The sequence below is a fragment of the Giraffa tippelskirchi genome, chromosome X (genome assembly GCF_054371585.1).
Source record: "Giraffa tippelskirchi isolate mGirTip1 chromosome X, T2T-mGirTip1v1.2.pri, whole genome shotgun sequence".
Taxonomy (NCBI): domain Eukaryota; kingdom Metazoa; phylum Chordata; class Mammalia; order Artiodactyla; family Giraffidae; genus Giraffa; species Giraffa tippelskirchi.
Window position 1 is genome coordinate 57,567,575 of NC_137289.1, and position 21,619 is coordinate 57,589,193.

Below are 21,619 nucleotides of genomic sequence, written 5' to 3' on the forward strand. Positions count from 1 at the left end.
GAATACAACCTCCATTAGCTTCCTGAGGAAGGATGCCTAGGAATAAGTCTTTGCATGTCTATAAATGTCTTCATTATTTCCTGACATGTGATTGAGAGTTTTTCTAGATTTCAAGTTCTAGATTTGAATCATTTTCCTTTATAAATTTGAAGACATATTTTCATTGTCATCTGACTGCTAGTGTGGTATAAATCTAAATGCTACTTTGAAGTACTATTTCTTTGTAGATAATCTCTCCCCTCTTTTTCTGTCTAGAAGCTTTTAGGAAATCTCTTTATCCCCGAAACTTCATGACCATGTGGCCCTTCTTTCACTCATGGTGGTGAGCAGTTTGTAGCCTTTGTTAACCTGGAAGCTAGTACTTTCAGATGTAGGGAATTTTCCTGTGTTATTTCTTTAAATATTTTTTATGTTTATTTTTTGTCCGTGCTACTCAGCTTATAGGATCTTAATTCCCCTACCAGGGATTGAACCCTGACCTCTGCAGAGAAACCGCCAAGTCCTAACCACTGGACTGCCAGGGAATTCCATATTTTTATTTTATTTTTTGAAGTATAGTTGATTTACAGTGTTGTGTTAGTTTCAGGTATACAGCAAACTGATTCAGTTATATATATATTCTTTATCATATTCTTTTCCTTTATAGGTTATTATAAGATGTTGAATATAGTTCCCTGTACTATATAGCAGATCCTTGTTGCTTATCTATTTTATATATAGTAGTGTGTATATGTTAATTCCAAACTCCTAATTTATCCCTCCCCCAACCCTTCCCCTTAGGTAAGTTTGTTTTTATATCTGTGAGTCTTTCTATTTTGTAAATAAGTTAGTTTGTATCATTTTTTAAGATTCTGCATACAAGTGATAGCATATGATATTTATCTTTTTTCTGTCTGACTTAATATGGTAATCTCTAGGCTTATCCATGTTGCTGCAAATGGCATTATTTCATTCTTTTTTTAATGGCTGAGTAGCATTCCATTGTATATATGTATATACCATATCTTTATCCATTCATCTGTTGATGAACATTTAGATTGCTTCCATGTCTTGGCTATTGTAAATAATGCTGCTATGGACGTTGGGGTGCATGTATATTTTCAAATTAGAGGTTTATCCAGATATGTGCCCAGGAATAGGGTTGCTGAATCATATAGAAACTCTATTTTTAGTCTTTTAAGGAATCTCCATACTGTTTTCCATAGTGGTTGCACCAATTTACATTCCTACCCACAGTGTAGGAGGGTTTCCTTTTCTCTACACTCTCTCCAGCATTTACTATTTGTAGATTTTTTGATGATGGGCATTCTGACTGGTGTGATATGTTATTTTTTTAATTATCTCCTTTCTCTCATTTTATATGTTCTCTCTATACCGCCTATTATTTAGACTTTGGACTTCACAAATTAATTCTATAGTCTGCTACTCACTCCTCTTCTATTTGCCATCTCTTTCCCCTTCTGTTCTTTTTCTGAAATTTTCTTGACATAAATGCCAACATTTTTATTAATTTTTTTCTACTACCTTTTAATTTTCAAAAGCTTTTCTTGTTCTCTCATTGTTCCTTTTGTATAGCATCTTCTTTTTTTTAAGTAATATATATATGTATATTTTTGTTGTTGTTGTTGTTTAGTTGCCAAGTCGTGTCCGACTCTTTGAGACTCCATGGAAGCACACCAGCCTTCCCTGCCCCTCACCATCTCTTGAAGTTTGCCCAAGTTCATGTGCATATATATACATGTATACAAATATATTTATTTTGCTTTTTCCCCCTGTTCACTGAATTATCTGCTTCCTTTAAGAGTTTTTTTTCTTGTTTGTTTTGGGCACTGTCTTTTGCAATGGAGGCTTTAATCAAATAGCTGGTTGGTACTTGCCTGACTTCATATTTAAAAATGAGGCCTTAAAAAATTGATTGGCAATTCATCTTGAATGGGTTTATTGATTCTTGGCTTCACTGCTGGTGCTTTTGGGTGGGGGCCCATGTCTCTGTCTTGGGAGATCATTATTCTGAGACTTTTCAGTTTCTTAAGAGAATTTATATCGAATTTTCCAGTGTCCATTGCTCTACCACTGCTCTGCCTGGTATTTCCAAATTCAGAGCTTTTATGTGTTCATTTTCTTCTGAGGAAAAAAGAATCCCCAATCTCCTGCTATAGAGGGGTAGAGGTTTTTGGTAGGATGGGGTTATTTACCATTTTTATGTCCAGACTTTCAACTAAATCCTGTTTTTAGCTTTTTACCTTATTCCACCTGTGCCTCCTACAATAACTTGCACTTCAAGTTTGAGCTTTTCCAGCTTGTGTGGAGCAGATAAGCTTCATATCTCATCAGATCCCCCTTTGTCCAGATGTAGCTTCCTTCATCTCTCTAAATCATTTGCCACTCCAGTCTGCTTTGCATCTTTTAAAACTTTATTTAGTTTGCTCTTGTTGTCTTCTCTCCCATTATCTTTGTTCTTTCTTTCATTCATTCATTCAACAAGTACAATTGAGTACCAAGTGCCAGGCACTATTCTGGGTGCTTAGGATATAATAATGAAGAAAAAATATCCCTTCCCTTGTGGAACTTATGTTTTAGTAGGGGGAGACAGATTTTTAAAAATAATAAAGTAAATTATATAATATATTAGAAAGTGATAAGTATGGCTGTAGTCTCAATGTTTATGTCCCTCCAAATTTTATATGTTGAAATCCTAACCCTCAGGGTAATAATATTAGGAGGTTGGGGCCTTTGGGGGGTACTTAGATCATGAAAATGGAGCTCTCATGAGAGAAATTGTGCCCTTATAAAAGAGGCCCCCCAGAACTAGGTTGTCTTGTCTGCCATGTGAGGTTACAGTGAAAAGACAGCCATTAGTGAGGAAACTGTCACCAGACATTGAATCTGCCAGTATCTTGAGTTTGGATTTGCCAGTCTCCAGAACTGAGAAATTTTTGTTCTTTATAAGTCACTTAGTTTATGGTAATTTTGTTTTAGCAATCCAGACAGGCTAAGATAAGTGCCATGGGAAACCTACAGCAGGATAAGGAGCATGAGAATTCATAGGTTTGGGGGAAATGTGGGTTGTAATTTTAAATGGGATCAAGGCAAGCTTCATTGAGAACCCTGAATGCTTGACATATATACTGATACTTGAATAAAGCAGTTCTCAACTGGGTGTGTTAGTTGCCTAAAATGGGTAGCCCTTTCCTTCTCCGGGGGACCTTCCTGACCGAGGGATCAAATCCGGCTCTCCCAAGTTGCAGGCAGATTCTTTACCATCTTTTATTTTTTCACAGGAGACGTTTAGCAGTGTTAGAGAAATTTTTGGTTGTCACCACTGGGGGGTGGTTGGGCAGTGCTGCTGGTATCTGCCTAGTTAGTAGAGGCCAAGGATGCTGTTAAACATCCTGCAATGCAAGGAATTGACAATAATGCCAAGGTTGGGAAGCTTTGGAATTAAGACGTAAAAGAAATGAGGGTATCTGCCATGTGGAGGTCTAAGGGAAGACATTCTAGGCAAAGAGAACAGCCATGGCAAAAGCCCTAAGGTAGGAGTGTGGCATGCTTTCTGGAGGAACTGAAAGTACACCCAGAAGACAAACAGGAGATGAGGTAAGATGATTAATATGGGCCAGAACATGTAGTACCTTAGAGGTCATTGTGGGGACTTTGGCTTTTATTCTGAGCTATTGGAAGTTTTGATTGGAGGAGGAGGGATTTCATGATTTAGGTTTTAACAGGGTCACTCTGGCTGTGGTATTGTGTATGAATTATTGTGGGGAAAGGTAGAAGCAGGGAGAGACCAGTTAGGAGGCTCTTGTGGTAATCCAGTTGAGAGATACGTAGACCAGTGGGAGCAGCAGTGGAGGTTGAAGATAGTTCTATCTTGAAGATAGAACTGCAGGATTTCTTGATGGATTGAATGAAAGATATAAGAGAAAGAGAGCAGTGAGAAATGGCTCTAGGTTTTTGGGAGGACAAAATAGAACAACGGGGTTACTATCAACTGAGTTGAAAAAGGCTGTGGCAGAGCAGATTTGAGTAGGCGGAGGTTAGTAGTTCAATTCTGGATATAAGGCAGTAAGATACCTATTAGGCATCTGAGTGGATATGTTAAATAGGTAGTTGGATCTGTTAGGATGAGGTTCAAGAATTGGAAATCTTGGAGTTGTTAACCTGTAAATTAAAAAGAATACATTTGAATCAGTTCTAATGAGGTGAATGAAACTGGAGCCCATTATATAGAGTGAAGTAAGCCAAAAAGAAAAACACCATTACAGTATACTAACACACATATATGGAATTTAGAAAGATGGTAATGATAACCCTATGTGCAAGACAGAATAAGAGACACAGATGCATAGAACAGTCTTATGGACTCTGTGGGAGAAGGTGAGGGTGGGACGTTCTGAGAGAATAGCATTGAAACATGTATATTATCATAAGTGAAACAGAACGCCAGTCCAGGTCTGATGCATGAGACAAATGCTCAGGGCTGGTGCAATGGGATGACCCAGAGGGATGGGATGGGGAGGGAGGTGGGAGGGGGGTTCAGGATGGGGAACACATGTACACCCATGGCTGATTCATATCAGTGTATGGCAAAAACCACTACAATATTGTAAAGTAATTAGCCTCCAACTAAAATAAATAATTAAAAAAAAACATGTAGATGCTATTGAAAATCATGAGGCTGGAAGACAACCTCCCCAAGGAAGTGCAGCTAGAAGTGAGAACAGGGACTGAGCCCAGGGGCACTCCCATTTTAAGAGATCTGAGAGGAGAAGATGAACCAGTAAAGGTGACTGAGAAGCGGCAGCCAGTGAGGTCGGAGGAAACCATGAGAGTGTGGGATCCTAGAAGCCACGTGAAGACAGTGAACTGAGGAGAAGGGGCTCATCAGCCATGTCAGTGCTGCTGGTGGGTCAAGATGAGGACTGTGAATTAACCATTGAACTGCATACCATAGGGGCCATTGGTGACTGCAGTGGAAGCTGTTTTGCTAGAGTACTGGGGACCTGATTCAAGTGGGTGAACAGGAAGTGAGGAATGGGAGGCAGTGAGTATAGACAATTCTTTTGAGAGTTTTGATACAAAGAGGAGCAGAGAGATGGAACAGTGGCTGGTGGGGAAAGTGAGGTCGAGAAGGTTACTTTTCTTTTTAAAGGTAGGAGAGAGTAAGAAAGGCATGCTTGTATATTGATGGGAATGATCCAGTAGTGAGGGATGAAAATGATGCAGGAGAGAAAGAAGGGAGAACTGGTGGAGCAGTGAGTTTAAATAAGTTTATGTTTTTTATTCCTCTATTTCATTTTAGTGGGATTTTTTAAGAGGAATAGCCTGTTATTTTAACCAGAAGGCCCTTTCACTCTTTAAAAAAATTATTTTATTGAGGTATAATTGACATGCAGCGTTGTGTAAGTTTAGGGTATACAGTGTGTTGATTTGATGCATTTATGCAGTTGACCCTTGAACAACACAGGGATTGGGCACTGACATTCTGCAGTTGAAAATCCACCTACAACTTTATAGTCAGCCCTCCATATCCTTGGTTTTCCCGTATCTGTGGTTCCAGATCTTGAGTTCAACTAACCCCAGATTAAAATAACCACAGATAGTATAGTACTTCTTTATTGAAAAAAATCCACATGTAAGTGGACCCATGTAGTTCAAACCCATGTTGTTCAAGGGTCAACTGTATATTGTAATATGAAACTTGGCATTCCCATGTAAGAATAGGTGTTTCAGCCTCTATTTTGTAAACAAACAAACCAAGGCCTTGGCTCATATAGTGGAGAAGCTGTATTTTTTTTTCACTTTCTTTTTCTTTAAATTAGAGGCTAATTACTTTACAATATTGTAGTGGTTTTGCCATACATTGACATGAATCAGCCACGGGTGTACATGTGTTCCCCATCCTGAACCCCCCTCCCACCTCCCTCCCCATCCCATCCCTCTGGGTCATCCCAGTGCACAGCCCCGAGCACCCTGTCTCATGCATTGAACCTGGACTGGCGATCCATTTCACATATGATAATATACCTGTTTCAATGCCATTCTCCAAAATCATCCCACCCTCGCCCTCTCCCACAGAGTCCAAAAGACTATTCTATACATCTGTGTCTCTTTTGCTGTCTTGCATATAGGGTTATTGTTGCCATCTTTCTAAATTCCATATATATGCATTAGTATACTGTGTTGATGTTTTTTCTTTCTGGCTTACTTCACTCTGTATAATAGACTCCAGTTTCATCCACCTCATTAGAACTGATTCAAATGTATTCTTTTTAATAGCTGAGTAATATTCCATTGTGTATATGTACCACAGCTTCCTTATCCATTCGTCTGCTGATGGGCATCTAGGCTGCTTCCATGTCCTGGCTATTATAAACAGTGCTGTGATGAACATTGGGGTACACGTGTCTCTTTCAATTCTGGTTTCCTTGTAGTGTATGCCCAGCAGTGGGATTGCTGGGTCATATGGCAGTTCTATTTCCAGTTTTTTAAGGAATCTTCACATTGTTCTCCATAGTGGCTGTACTAGTTTGCATTCCCACCAACAGTAAGAGGGTTCTCTTTTCTCAACACCCTCTCCAGCATTTATTGTTTGTAGACTTTTGGATAGCAACCATTCTGACTGGCGTGAAATGATATCTCATTGTGATTTTGATTTGCAGGTCTATGATAATGAGTGATGTTGAGCATCTTTTCATGTGTTTGTTAGCCATCTGTATGTCTTCTTTGGAGAGGTGTCTGTTTAGTTCTTTGGCCCATGTTTTTATTGGGTCATTTATTTTCCTGGAATTGAGCTGCAGGAGTTGCCTGTATATTTTTGAGATTAATTCTTTGTCTGTTGCTTTGTTTGCTATTATTTTCTCCCATTCTGAAGGCTGTCTTTTCACCTTGCTTATAGTTTCCTTCGTTGTGCAAAAGCTTTTAAGTTTAATTAGGTCCCATTTGTTTATTTTTCCTTTTATTTCCATTACTCTGGGAGGTGGGTCCTAGAGGATCCTGCTGCGATTTATGTCAGAGAGTGTTTTGCCTCCTCTAGGAGTTTTATTGTTTCTGGTCTTACATTTAAGTCTTTAATCCATTTTGAGTTTATTTTTGTGTATGGTGTTAGAAAGTGTTCTAGTTTCAGTCTTTTACAAGTGGTTGACCAGTTTTCCCAGCACTACTCGTTAAAGAGATTATCTTTTCTCCATTGTATATTCTTGCCTCCTTTGTCAAAGATAAGGTGTCCATAGTGCTTGGATTTATCTCTGGGCTTTCTATTTTGTTCCATTGATCTATATTTCTGTCTTTGTGCCAGGACCATACTGTCTTGATGACTGTAGCTTTGTAGTAGAGCCTGAAGTCAGGCAGGTTGATTCCTCCAGTTCCATTCTTCTTTCTCAGAATTGCTTTCGGTATTCGAGGTTTTTTTGTTGTTGTATTTCTATACAAATTGTGAAATTATTTGTTCTAGTTCTGTGAAAAATACTGTTGGCAGCTTGATAGGGATTGCACTGAATCTATAGATTCCGCTGGGTAATATACTCATTTTCACTATATTGATTCTTCCAATCCATGAACATGGTATATTTCTCCATCTATTTGTGTCCTCTTTGATTTCTTTCACCAGTATTTTATAGTTTTCTATATATAGGTCTTTTGTTTAGGTAGATATATTCCTAAGTATTTTATTCTTTTCATTGCAATAGTGAATGTAATTGTTTCCTTAATTTCTCTTTCTGTTTTCTCATTGTTAGTGTATAGGAATGCAAGGGATTTCTCTAGTAATTTTCTGGTGGAGTCTTTAGGGTTTTCTATGTAGAGGATCATGTCATCTGCAAACAGTGACAGTTTTATGTCTTCTTTTCCAATCTGGATTCCTTTTATTTCCTTTTCTGCTCTGATTGCTGTGGCCAAACCTTCCAAAACTATGTTGAATAGTAGTGGTGAGAGTGGGCACTCTTGTCTTGTTCCTGACTTTAGGGGAAATGCTTTCAGTTTTTCACCATTGAGGGTAATGTTTCCTGTGGGTTTGTCATGTATAGCTTTTATTATGTTGAGGTATGTTCTTTCTATTCCTGCTTTCTGGAGGGTTTTTATCATAAATGGATGTTGAATTTTGTCAAAGGCTTTCTCTGCATCTATTGAGATACTCTGGAGGGTTTTTTTTTATCATAAATGGATGTTGAATTTTGTCAAAGGCTTTTTCTGCATCTCTTGAGATACTCATGGTTTTTATCTTTCAATTTGTTAATGTGGTGTATTACATTGATTGATTTGCGGATATTGAAGAATCCTTGCATCCCTGGGATAAAGCCCACTTGGTCATGATGGATGATCTTTTTAATATGTTGTTGGATTCTGTTTGCTAGAATTCTGTTAAGGATTTTTGCATCTATGTTCATCAGTGATATTGGCCTGTAGTTTTCTTTTTTTGTGGTGTCTTTGTCTGGTTTTGGTATTAGGGTGATGGTGGCCTCATAGAATGAGTTTGGAAGTTTAGCTTCCTCTGCAATTTTCTGGAAGAGTTTGAGTAGGATAGGTGTTAGCTCTTCTCTAAATTTTTGGTAGAATTCAGCTGTGAAGCCGTCTGGTCCTGGGCTTTTGTTTGCTGGAAGATTTCTGATTACAGTTTCAATTTCCATGCTTGTGATGGGTCTGGTAAGATTTTCTATTTCTTCCTGGTTCACTTTTGGAAAGTTGTACTTTTCTAAGAATTTGTCCATTTCTTCCAAGTTGTCAATTTTATTGGCATATAGTTGCTGATAGTAGTCTCTTACGATCCTTTGTATTTCTGTGTTGTCTGTTGTGATCTCTCCATTTTCATTTCTAATTTTGTTGATTTGATTCTTCTCCCTTTGTTTCTTGATGAGTCTGGCTAATGGTTTGTCAATTTTATTTATCTGGAGAAGCTTTATTTCATATTTACTTACCCATTATCTTCCAGATCAGATTGTTTTTCAGTTCCCATCCTTCTCGTACCTCAATGACATTTGAGTTTTGCTTCCAGAAAACATTAATTTCCAACCAACAAGTAAACAGCAGTCGAACCAGTCTTTTAATTTTTTTAACAATTTAAAGACGTATTTATTTTTTTGGCTGCATCGGATCTTAGTTGCAGTTCGTGGGCTCTTCATTGCATCATGCAGGCTTAGTAGTTGTGGCACTTGGGCTTAGTTGCCGTGTGGCATGTGGGACACTAGTTCCCTGACCAGGGATTGAACCCATGTCCCTTTAATTGGAAGGTGAATTCTTAACCATGAGGCTACCAGGGAAGTCCCTGAACCAGTCTTTCTTTAAATCACCAACTTCAAAATTTGGGAAAATATGTTCAGTATAGTTAAGCATCTTATGTTGCATTTATATGAAATTATAGCAAAAGTGATCAAGTGCACCCTTAATTGATTTTTACCCTTTCAGGCAGTACTGTTTTTTGGTGTAAGTCTCCCTCCCATGCACAATTTTGGATTTGTTTGAAAATAGAGTGGACCCCGAACACAGGTATTATGAAAACAAGAAAAGAAAGTTATGAAAACAAGAGGACCTAGTAAATCAGATAATGTGTCCTGTTGTCGTAGCAACTGGCTTTTGTTTGAAGGTTGGCTTTAAGGATTTTTGATATCTCAACAACTCAATAAGGATTGCTTTTGACCTGTGTTTACCAGGACAAGATGAAGGATCTGACTAAACTATGGCATAGGTGGCACCTGGTTACATGAAGAAATATAGAAACAATGGGCTTACATTAGGAGGTTATAATAAAAATGGAATTATAGCAGCTTAGTAGCATATTAGGAATTGCTGCCAGGAGGAATTCACAGAAATGGAAGTTTATTGTATTCTACATTATGCATACAATAAACAGATTCTACATACAAATACCTTTCCTGTTCTTTCATATCTTCTCTCAATAATAATTATTGAGCACCTGTTGTATGCTAGACTCAGGGTACAATTCTTTGTCTTCATGGAGCATACTGTTTGAGCTACAATGGGTAGGATCCCTCTGTAAGGTCATAGGCAGGAATCATATTTCTCACATCACTGCGTTAGTTTGCTAGGGGTGCCATAACAAAATACTGCACAGACTGGGTGGCTTAAACAACATAAACTTGTTTTCTCACAGTTCTGGAGGCTAGAAGTCCCAAGATCAATGTGTCACCAGGTTTGGTTTCTTTGGAGATCTCTTGCCTTGGCTTTCAGATGGCTGCCTTTCTGCTGTGTTCTCATGTGGTCTTTCCTCTGTGCACGTGTGCATCCCCAATGTCTCTGTGTATCCAGATTTCCTTTTCGTATGGAGATAATAGTCTGATTGGATTAGGGCCCACCCTAATTGCCTCATTTTAACTTAATCATGTCTCTAAAGGCCCTATTTCCAGAGATAGTCACATTCTGATGTAGTCGGGATTAGGACTTCAATGTATGAATCCTAGGGAGACACAGTTTAGCTCATAATACTCTATCCTCTGAACCCTCAAAATTCATGTTCTTCTCAAATGCAAATACATTCATGCCCATCCCAGCAGCCCAAAATTCTTAACCCATTCCAGCTTCAATTCTTAAGTCCTAAATCTTATCTAAATGAAGTATGGATGAGAGATACCAATCAAAGTATAAATCATCCTGGGCTCTCCAGGTGGCTGGACAGAGGAGCCTGGCAGGCTATAGTGCATGGGGTCACAAAGAGTCGGACACAACTGAGCAACTGAGCGTGCATGTGCAGCCCAGGAAGCCCTCACTTACAATGGGCTTCCCAGCTGGCGTAGTGGTAAAGAATCTGCCTGCAATATAGGAGATGGGGATTTGATCCCTGGGTCGGGAAGATCCCCTGGAGTAAGAAATAGCAACCCTGTCCAGTTTTCTTGCCTGGAAAATTCCATGGACAGAGGAGCCTGGAAGGCTGCAGTCCATGTGGTCGCAGAGTCAGACATGACTGAGTGAGCACACACACACATAATTCATCCTAAGACAGACTTTCTCTTTAGCTGTGAACCTGTGAAACTGAACAAGTTAACTGCATCCCAAGTATGGGAAGCAGAGGATAGTCATTCCCATTCCAAAAGGAACAAGTTGGAAATAAGAAAGGGGTCACAGGTCCCAAGCAAATTTGAAACCTAGCAGGAAAATTCCATTTGATTTTAAGGCTCAAGAATAATCCTCTTTGGGTTAATACTGTCCTCCAGGCCCACTGGTATGGTGGGCCTACTCAGGTGGCAGCCTTGCCGACTGAAACCACCGGGGTTCAGGCACTCTAATGGACTCATTTTAACTTAATCACCTCTTTAAAGACCTCATCTTCAAATCTAGTCACATTCTGAGGTACTGAGGGTTCAACATTTGAATTAAAGGGGAGGGATGTATTTTAGCCCATAACAGTCACTCAGCATCAGTAATCAGCTGTCAAACTTTGTTAGTTTTGCCTGTGTAATAATACTGTTTTCTTCCAGTACTATGAAGTATTCCTTCAACAGTCCCCATTGGAGCCCTGCCTTCTGTTTCATGAAGGTGGGTACTGGCGTGAGCTCATAGTCCACACCAATAGCCAAGGACACACAATGGCCATCATCATTTTTCGTCCCCAGGAATTAATGCAGGTGAGACTCAAGGAATGACAAGGGGCAGCTTCTATAGTAATCCTTACTATCAGTATGCTGTAGTTGGTGTTGAGAGGTTTCAGGGTAAATAGCAGATACAAAACATCCATGGGAAAAAAAAAAATCCATGGAATGTTTGTATGCGTTAGAAAGAAGGGTTAGAGATGATGATGAGGAGATGGCCAGGATTCTCTTAACCATGTTGCTGGCATAATCAAACCAAAGGGACAGGCTCCATTACCAAGTTAGTTATCACGGAAGGACTCCTAAGGTTTTTCACAAGAACTTGGCCCATGGAAGTTATTAGGTGCTCTACCAAATTCAAAAAGCCAATTTAATAGAGACTAGAATATAGGGCTTCTCCAGTGGCTCAGATGGTAAAGAATCCACCTGGAATGCAGGAAACCTGGGTTTGATCCCTAAGTCTAGAAGATCCCCTGGAGAAGGAAATGGCAATGCACTCCAATATTCTTGCCTGGAGAATTCCATGGACAGAGGAGCCTGGAAGGCTACAGTCCATGGGGTCGCAAAGAGTCCGACGTGACTGAGAGACTAATACTTTCACTTTTTTTTTCAGAATATGGTCAGAATTTCATAATCCACATAATACTTTTACATTTGTAATACACTTAGAACTTTCAAACATTCCAACATTAAAATATTCTTATACTTATGTGATCATCTCAAGTAATTTGTGAAGTAGACTAGAGAAGGAGAGGGTGGCATAGAGGTACCCAAGGTTAAAGGGCCAGTAAATCAATGCCAAGAGCCAACTCATTGGAAAAGACCCTGATACTGGGAAAGATTGAGGGCAGGAGGAGAAGGGGGTGACAGAGGTTGAGATGGTTGGATAGCATCATCGAATCAATGGACATGAGTTAGAGCAAGCTCTGGGAGATGGTGAAGAACAGGGAAGACTGGCATGTTGCAGTCCATGGGGTTGCAAAGAGTCAGACATGACTTAGAGTCTGAACAACAACAGAATAGCAAGGCTAAGGCTTGAACCTACATCATTGATTCCTGGCCTTTTAACTCTATAGCTCCAACATTGTTTATTGTCATATGTCGTTTTGTCAGGCTAATGGATAGGGCTCTCTGTAGTGACACAAGAATTTTAAAACATTTGGGACTCGAAGAAAGAATTTAGTTACTATGGTCATTCTCTTCCATGCCCTTTCTTTCCTTTCTCCTAGGATGCATGTCTTCTGAGGTGGCATTTGGATCTGTGGGTGGGATATTTGAAACAGAGAAGTATGAAGCGAATTGAAAGGTTATTGTTTCTTTGTGATGGAACAGAAGCTTAGTTTAGCTCCTTGGTTACAACAAGAATAAGTCACAGTTTCTTTAGAGAATTATTAAAGATGCTCAAACCAGAGAAAGTGCCATGTCTATGGCACTTTAGGATTTGTCAAAACCCAATAAGCAAAGCAATGCTTCTGCTGAAATGTGAAAATAACTTTTTTTTTGGTTCTACAGAGCATTGCTTTATGTTAAGTGTTATTTATAATAGGATTTGAGAAATATACCTTCTTTTCTGACTGCTGTAGGGCTGATTACCATAGAGCTTGGAGAGAAAATGATCAGAGATGAGTTTTTGCTTGACTCCTGATTTTATGCTCTGGGCATGAGGAGCTGTCTGTTCTGCAGTAGCTCTCTGTTCAGAAGGAGGCTATAAATGAGTTTTTCACCAAAGGGCCAGGAGCAGTCTGTAACTTAACATCACTTTACTTCCAGGAAAGGTAAACCTTGTACAGCCCCACAGCAAGCTGGAGGCTGATGGCTTGCCATATCCTGGGTTGTGGATTAGCAAGGCAAAGCTGCTGATGGCTGAGTGACTGCATGTACCTCCATCCCGTGAGAGGGGGACACCAGCAGAGCTCTCAGGGCCATGCCATGGAGGCTTTGTCTCCTAGCTGAGATGCTGGGGGCTCCCTCTCCAGCCAACCACAGAGATAGGTTGGCCTGCCATTCCAAAGGGCTGTCTTCTTTTATTCTTTTGTAGCACAATGACCCGTTGGCAGCCATCAGCAGTGCCCCTACCAGCTCCTCTTTGGGGACCCACACATCTTTGAAGATCTCCTAGGCTTGAAGATCTGCATGTCTCCGGATGCCTTTTTCCAGGTCAACACTGCTGGTGCAGAGATGCTGTATCGGACTGTGGGTGAGCTGAGTGGAGTGAACTCTAACACCATCTTCCTTGACATCTGCTGTGGAACTGGCAAGTGGCAGCCCAGGGAAGAATCTGCATGCAGCTTATCTCCCCAACACCATCCACCCTGCACCTAGGGCCCTTGCAAACGGGGAGGTTGTGGTAGTGGTATAGGCATAACCGCACTGGTCTCATACCCTAAAATACCCTCCTCTTACTCTCTCCTACTTCTTCAGGTGTGACCGGCCTCTCTGTGGCCCAGTATACCTCTTAGGTCCTTGGGAATGAGTTGCTGGAGCAGGCGGTAGAGGATGCCAGGTGGACAGCAGCCTTCAACGGTACACTGCTCACCTTCTGGGGAGAAATTAAGAGTTATTGTTGTTCCTGTGCCATGGGAAAGGTTGTGTGGGAAAGAGCATACACTATCCACGACTGTGGGGAGGAAGGGAAAGTATTCTGGAGTGGTCAGAGTAGGATCCTGATGGTTTTCCAAAAGAGGTCCCAATAACTAATCTTTTTTCCCCCTTTTTTTAAAAAAATTGAAGTATAGTAGATTTATGTGAAGTGAGTGGAAGTCACTCAGTCATGTCTGACTCTTTGCGACGCCATGGGCTGCAGCCTGCCAGGCTGCTCTGTCCATGGAGTTCTCCAGGCAAGAATACTGGAGTGGGTTGCCATTTCCTTCTCCAATAGTTGATTTATAGTGTTGTGTTAGTTTCAGGTATACAGCAAAATGATTCATACACACACACATACACACACACACACACACACACACACATATTCTTTTTCAGATTATTTTCCCTTATAAGTTATTATGAAATATTGAGTGTAGTTCCCTGTCCTAAACAATAGGTCCTTGTTTGTTACCTATTTTATATACAGTAGTATGTATCTGTTAATTTATCCCTCCTGAATTTATCCCAAACTCCTAATTTATCCCTCCCAAATCATTCTTTTTTTCTGTCCAGAAAAAGCCTAAAGAAAGGAATAAGCCTAGCTGATAGAAAGGGAACTTGGCAAAGCTTTAATATAAAAGAGCCTTCTTGACATTAGAGTTACGAGGCATCATAACATAATACAGTTGGTTTCAAACTATTTTTAGCAATAGGATCTTTTCTTTGAACAAAATCTTCTGCCAAATGCAACATAGAAAAAAGATTTTCTCTCCCTTCTACCTCACCTCCAGACAGCTCCTGAGGCTCTGTGTGAAAGCCTCCAATATAGCAGAAGGAGCACTTGAGTTATAGTCAAGGTTCTCTTCTTGGTTTAGGTCCTTAAGTACTGTGTGAGTTGCTGAGTTGTTAAATAATACATCTAGTCTCTCAACGTGAAAGTCTCACTCAGATACTGCAAGGGAAGTGCATTGGAAAAAATGAAGCAGGTCCAAAGCATTTCTTTCATTGTTAGGGAGAAATATGGTAGATCCAAAGGGAAGACCCCTGGCTTCTGCATGTTTCCATAAAGCTGAAGCTCCCTACCCCCAACTGCTGGGCTTGTTCTTTTTTTTCATTTATTTATTTTTATTTGAAGGATAATTGCCTTACAGTATTGTGTTGGTTTCTACCGAACATCAGCATGATTCAGTCATAGGCTTGCCCATGTCCCCTCCCACTTGAGCATCCCTCTCACCTCCCTCCCTGTCCCACCCCTCTAGGTTGTTACCAAGCCCTGGTTATGGTACGTGGGCCTCTCTTTTGCAGGCATCACCAACCGTGAATTCCACCCTAATAGAGCAGAGAAGATTTTGCCACAGCTATTAAAGTCAAAGGAAGATGGGCAGTTAATTGTTGCTGTGGTGAACCCAGCCTGGGCAGGACTGTGTAAGGATGACTAGCTTTCCTGCTACAGAGCAAGTTAGGCATTTCTATGATGTCCACCAGCTTTGGTTCCTCATTTCTACACCTTGTAAAGGCTGCTCTCAGTGGGCTGGCTCTGAACCTGCTTCTCCTTTTTATTCTTAACCAGTCCTGTGTGCTCACCAGTTGGGAGTTTGTGATAACCTGGACCATGATAGTTTAATTATATTAATCGCAACGTGTTTCCTCCTTAAGACTACCAGGTGGTTCAAGCCATTTGCAACTGCGGGGCCATCCACACTCTAGTTTTTGTTTCCTGCAAGCCCCATGGTGAAACCACAAGGAACATCATTAAGTGAGTCTTGACTTCATTTTCAGATTATCTTTTCCTGATGATCAAAGTAATCCTTATTGTTATGTTTATTGTGCAGAATTTGGAAAGCATAGAGAAGTGAAAAGGAATAAAAAAAGTCATTATACTATCATCAAGCGTTAGTTATGGGGCCAGATCTTGGATGAGGCAAGTAAAGCAACCCACATTGGGTATAAAATTTAAGAGGATACCCCAAATCTTAGTAATCAAGACACATTTTAAAAATTATTTATGTATTTATTTATTTTTGGCTGCACTGGGTCTTTGTTGCTGTGCAGGGGCCTTCTCTTAACACAGAGCATGGGCTCTAGGTACGAGGGCTTAGCAGTTGTGGCGCATAGGCCCAGCTGCCTAGAGGCATGTGGAATCTTCCCGGACAAGGGATTGAACTGTTGTCCCCCTCATTGGCAGACAGATTTTTAACCACTGGACCACCAGGGAAATCCTCAAGAACATTTTTAATGCAATATTTAAAAAAATTAAAATTAGTCCAAAATATCTGTGAACAACATACTAAGTTTTTTTTACTAAGTGAGATTCATTCCTGTACTTGCTAAACCATGCCTCACTCATCTTACTCTAGTCCTGGCCCCACTTCCAATAAAACTTTATTTATAAAAGCAAGCAGCCAGTCTGCAGGTCATAGTTTTATGATTTGATTTTCCAGATTATTGCATGAAGATATCATTTGTCTTGATTACTGAATTTGGGGCACCCTTTTACATTTTGCTCCCACAGTGAATGCCTCCTGCTTCATTCCCAGTTCTGACCCTGATCTTTGAAATGTTCTTTTCTTGTAATCTATCTCTCTCTCTTTTTACATAAGTAGCATAACTTCTTTGTAATATTCAAACAATATAGGTAGGCATAAAGTACAAATGAGGGAATTCCTTGGCGGTCCAGTGATTAGGACACTGTGCTCTCACTGTCAAGGGCCTGGCTTCAGTCCCTGGTTGGGGAACTAAGATTCCACAAGCTGTATGGTGTGGCATAAATAGATAGGTAGACAGATAGATAAATTAAAGATGATATACCTAGGTAAAAGTGCGAATTAAAAGGAGATAAATTGAGCTTTCAAGTTACTGAGCTAGAAAAAGAACAGTGACGTTAAAAATAACTGAAGGAAGAAATCAATAACACTTAAAAATTCCAGAAATTAATGAACTACAAAACAAAAAATCTATAGACTTCAACAAATAAGCCAGAAGGTATTACTGGAAGAAGAAAATGAAATAGATAAGTAAACTAAGAATATAGTCTTCAATGAGAAAAAGAGTATAACTATAGGTATGAAGACATTTTTAAAAATTTAAAGAAGTACTTTCTGTGACTCCCTCCTAATACTTTGAAAACCTAGGTGAAATGGAAGATTTTGGAGAAGAATGCAAATGGCTAATATTAATTCTAGAAGCTATAGTAAACTGTAACATACCAGTACCCAGAAGAAAAAATTAAGAAAGTAGTTAAAGAGCTTCTTCTACCCAAAATAAAGTCACGAGGCCCATATATTTTCACACTCTTATTTCCTTCTCTTTTCTCGAATACTCTTCCAGTTGTCCTTTATTTTCATTATACAGTTTAAAAATGTTTATATATATGTTTATGAAGATGGGACCTCAAATCATTGAGGAACAAATGAACGACTTAATAGATTAGATGGTGGTTGAAAACTGGGGAGCCAAGGCAAAAAAAAAAAAAAAAAAAAAGATTGGATCCATATCTCATGCTGCAGACCAGGATAAATTATAGAAGAGTTAAAGATTTAAGTGTAAAAGGAGGAAATCATAAATATACCGTAGGAAATCAGAGAATTTTTAAAAATAATCTTTAAGTGTAGAAACCCTAACTGTGAAAATTCAGAAGCCATATAATAAAAGATTGTTAAGTGTGGCTACATAAAACATAATTTCCTTTGTTACACAATACACAAAAAGGATTTCAAAATGGATTTAAACAACTAAATGTAAGAGCCTGAAACATGGTAGTACATCACTTTGACCTTGGGTTAGGCAAAGCCTTCTTAGAAATAACATCAAAGACCCAAGGAACAGCTACAAGAATGTGTGTGTGTGTGTGTGTGTGTGTGTATAATTGAACATCATCAAAGGTAAAAAAAAAACCTTTTTGTGCTATAAATGATACCGTCAAGAAAGTGAAAAGAACCCACAGAATAACAGAATAGGAGAAAATATTTGAAATATCATTTACCTGATAAGGAACTGGTATCCAGAAGCCAGGCACAGAAGGTTGCATAGTATATGATTTCATTTATAGGAAATGTCCAGACTAGGCAGATCTCTAGAGACAGAAAGTAGATTTGTTGTTGCCTAGGCCTTAGAGCCGGAGAAGGCAATGGCACCCCACTCCAGTACTCTTGCCTGGAAAATCCCATGGATGGAGGAGCCTGGTAGGCTGCAGTCCATGGGGTCGCTAAGAGTCGGACACGACTGAGCGACTTCACTTTCACTTTTCCCTTTCATGCACTGGAGAAGGAAATGGCAACCCACTCCAGTGCTCTTGCCTGGAGAATCCCAGGGACGGGGAAGCCTGGTGGGCTGCCGTCTATGGGGTTGCACAGAGTCGGACACGACTGAAGTGACTTAGCAGCAGCAGTAGCAGCAGGCCTTAGAGTGGGACTTCCCTGGTAGCTCAGCAGTAAAGAATCTGTCTGCTAATGCAGGAGACTTGGGTTTGATCCTTTGATCGGGTAGATCCCCTAGCGAAGGAAATGGCAGCCCACTCCAGTATTCTTGCCTGGGAAATCCTGTGGACAGAGGAGCCTGGCGGGCTACAGTTCATGGGGTCGCAAAGAATCAGACACGACTTAGCAACTGAAGAACAACAGGGCAGAGGATTGGGGGTTTGAGGAGAAATGGGGAGTGACTACTAAGGAGTTAATGAAAATATTTCAAAATTGATTGTTGTGATAGATGCATAACCCTGTGAAGATACTAAAAACCACTGAAATGAATAAATGATTGTGCTTTATGGTATCTGAATTATATTGCAATAAAACAGTTTAAAAAATCAATAACTTGCTTGATAAAAAGCATCAAAAGCAAAGAGAGGAGAAAACATACAAACTGGAAAAAATTTGCAGTTCATATCACAAAGGCTTTTTTCCTTAATTTATAACGAACTCCTGGAAATAGATAATAAAAAACACAACAGCCTAAAAGGAAAATGAATGCACGATAGAAAACATAAATGTGTTTATGAACCATGCAAGGATGTTCAGCCTGTTCCATTACAGTGAAAATGCAAATTAAAAACTTCCCTGAGATACCATTTTTATATCTTAGATTGGCAATTTCATAAATTTGATAATGCACTGTTGGCAATACTGTGGGGAAACACAAATCCTAAAAATTTACCAATCAGAGTGTAAATTAGCACTATCTCTATGGAGGGAAATTTAGCAATATGGATTAAGATTATAAATGTATATATACCCTTTGACACAGTAATTCCATTCCTGAGGCTTTGTCCTTCAAATATACTGACATACATTGATTGATTGATTGCAATATTGTAACAGCAAACGATGAAATAGCCTAAAAGCCCCATCAGTGAGGAACTAAGTTAAATTAAATATGCTACATCCCATACAATGGAATACCATGCTGCTATAAAAAAGAATGAAGATGTTCACTGTTTACTGATATGGAAAGATCTGTAAGGTGTATTATTTATTTTTAACAACTTTATTGCATATAATTCACATATCACAAAATTCATCCTTAATTAAAACATACAATTCAAAGATGTTTGGTACATCATCAGACTTGTGCAGTCATCACTACTGTCTAATTGCAAAAATTTTCATCACTCCAAAAGAAATCTGCAGCTCTCACCTGCCACTTCCCATTTTGTCCTAACTTCCTGGCCCTAGGTAACCACTAATCTACTTTGTCTCTGTGGATTTGCCTATCCTGCATAATTCATACAAGTGAAGTTCTTTGCAAATGTGGTCCTTTGTATCTGACTTCTTTTTCTTAGCATGATATTTGTAAGGTTCATCTGTGCTGTAGCATGTAGCAGTACTTCGTTCTTTTTTTGTGGCTGAATAACATTCCATTCTATAGATACACCACATTTTATTTATTCACTTGTGAGTTGATGGGCACTTAGGTTGTTTCCTCATTTGGCTATTATGAGTAGTATTGCTATGAATATTCATATGCAAATTTTTGTGAGGACATATGTTTTCATTTCTCTTGGGAAGATACCTAGTATTGGAATTGCTGGGTCATATGATACCTATTTTAACCTTTTGTGGAACTGCCAGACTATTTCCAAAGCAGGTAGCCCATCTTGTATTCTCACAAGCAGTATGTGAATGTTTCACTTTCTCTACATCCTTGTCAACTCTACTGTCTGTCTTTTTTATTATATACATCCCAGTGGGTGAGAAGTGGTATTTCCTTGTGGTTTTGATTGCATTTCCCCATGGTTAATGATGTTAACCATGCATTTCCCTATGGTTAATGGTGTTGAGCATTTTTTCATGTTTGTTGGCCATTTGTGTATATTCTTTGGAGACCTGTTTATTTAGATGTTTTGCCCAGTTTTCAGTTGGGTCATCTTTTTATTATTGAGTTTTAATAATTCTTTTAAAATTATAGATACAAGTTCCTTATCAGATACATGATTTGCAAAAATTCTCTACTATTGTGTGGGTTGTCTGTTCACTTTCTTGACATTATCCTTTGAAGCACAAGATTATTTAATTATGATGATGTCCAGTCTGTTTTTTCTTTTGTGGCTTCTGATTTTGGTTATAAGGTATGTTACTAAGTGGAAATAGCAAGGTATTCATAATATCTTTGTAAAAAAAGGGCAAAAGATGAACAGAATATTGATTTGTATTTGCTGTATATGCATAGAGAAATTGGTAAGTTTTATAAGAAACTGATAATTGAAATAAAATAAAATGAAAAGGACTTCGCTGGCATGCTAGTGGTTAAGAGTCTGCATTTCCACAGCAAGAGGCACAGTTTTGATCCCTGGTCAGAGGACTAAGATCCCAAATGTCATGCCACATGGCCGGAGGGGGAGGGGGAAGAAGCTGATAATAGTAGTTACCTACTGTGGAGGAAAACTACAAGGATGGGAGTCGGAGGTGGGGAGAAACTCCACTATATATCTTTACATGTTGTTTCACTTTTGCATAAAATGAAAATATTTTGCAAAACAGTAGATTAAAAATGCAATAATTTAGAGTAAGCCTAGGATTCTGCTAATGATCAGACTGAGTAAAACAAGCAACATGGTGTCAAAAAGGCAAGAAAATTTTATTTTGAAAAGATGGTATGTACATGTGGTAGAAAAATTCAAACAATATAAAAAAGTGCTTGTGCGTGCAGTTAATGAGTCTTTTTTATTCCTGACTCCTAGTGCTTCAGATGTCACTACTCTTACTAGTTTCTTGTGTAGCCTACCAGAGATATTCTGTATGTGTGTGTGTGTGTATGTGTATGTATGTGTACACATCTTTCTTTATCTCTTTTTTAAACAAGTAGAAACAGACTATAAACACTGTTCTAAAGGATTTAGAGGAGCGGGGCTAAGATGGCGGAGGAATAGGACGGGGAGACCACTCTCTCCTCCACAAATTTATCGAAAGAACATCTGAACGCTGACCAAACTTCACAAAACTACTTCTGAAGGCTGGCTGAGGACGTCAGGCTTTCACAAAAACTGCGCATTATCTTCAAAAGAGGTA

General features: G+C 39.2%; 1 protein-coding gene across 1 annotated transcript in view; it reads left to right on the top strand.

The window, feature by feature from the left end:
• The window catches only part of TRMT2B (tRNA methyltransferase 2B), a gene marked incomplete at its 5' end in the record, with an annotated part of 56,971 nt that overhangs the window by 23,245 nt on the left and 12,107 nt on the right, over positions 1–21,619 (top strand). Inside the window, 7 exon segments of the mRNA XM_081565854.1 lie at positions 11,427–11,573; positions 13,224–13,312; positions 13,576–13,591; positions 13,593–13,791; positions 13,959–14,060; positions 15,426–15,545; positions 15,777–15,876. Coding sequence (XP_081421980.1) covers positions 11,427–11,573; positions 13,224–13,312; positions 13,576–13,591; positions 13,593–13,791; positions 13,959–14,060; positions 15,426–15,545; positions 15,777–15,876 — 773 coding nt within the window.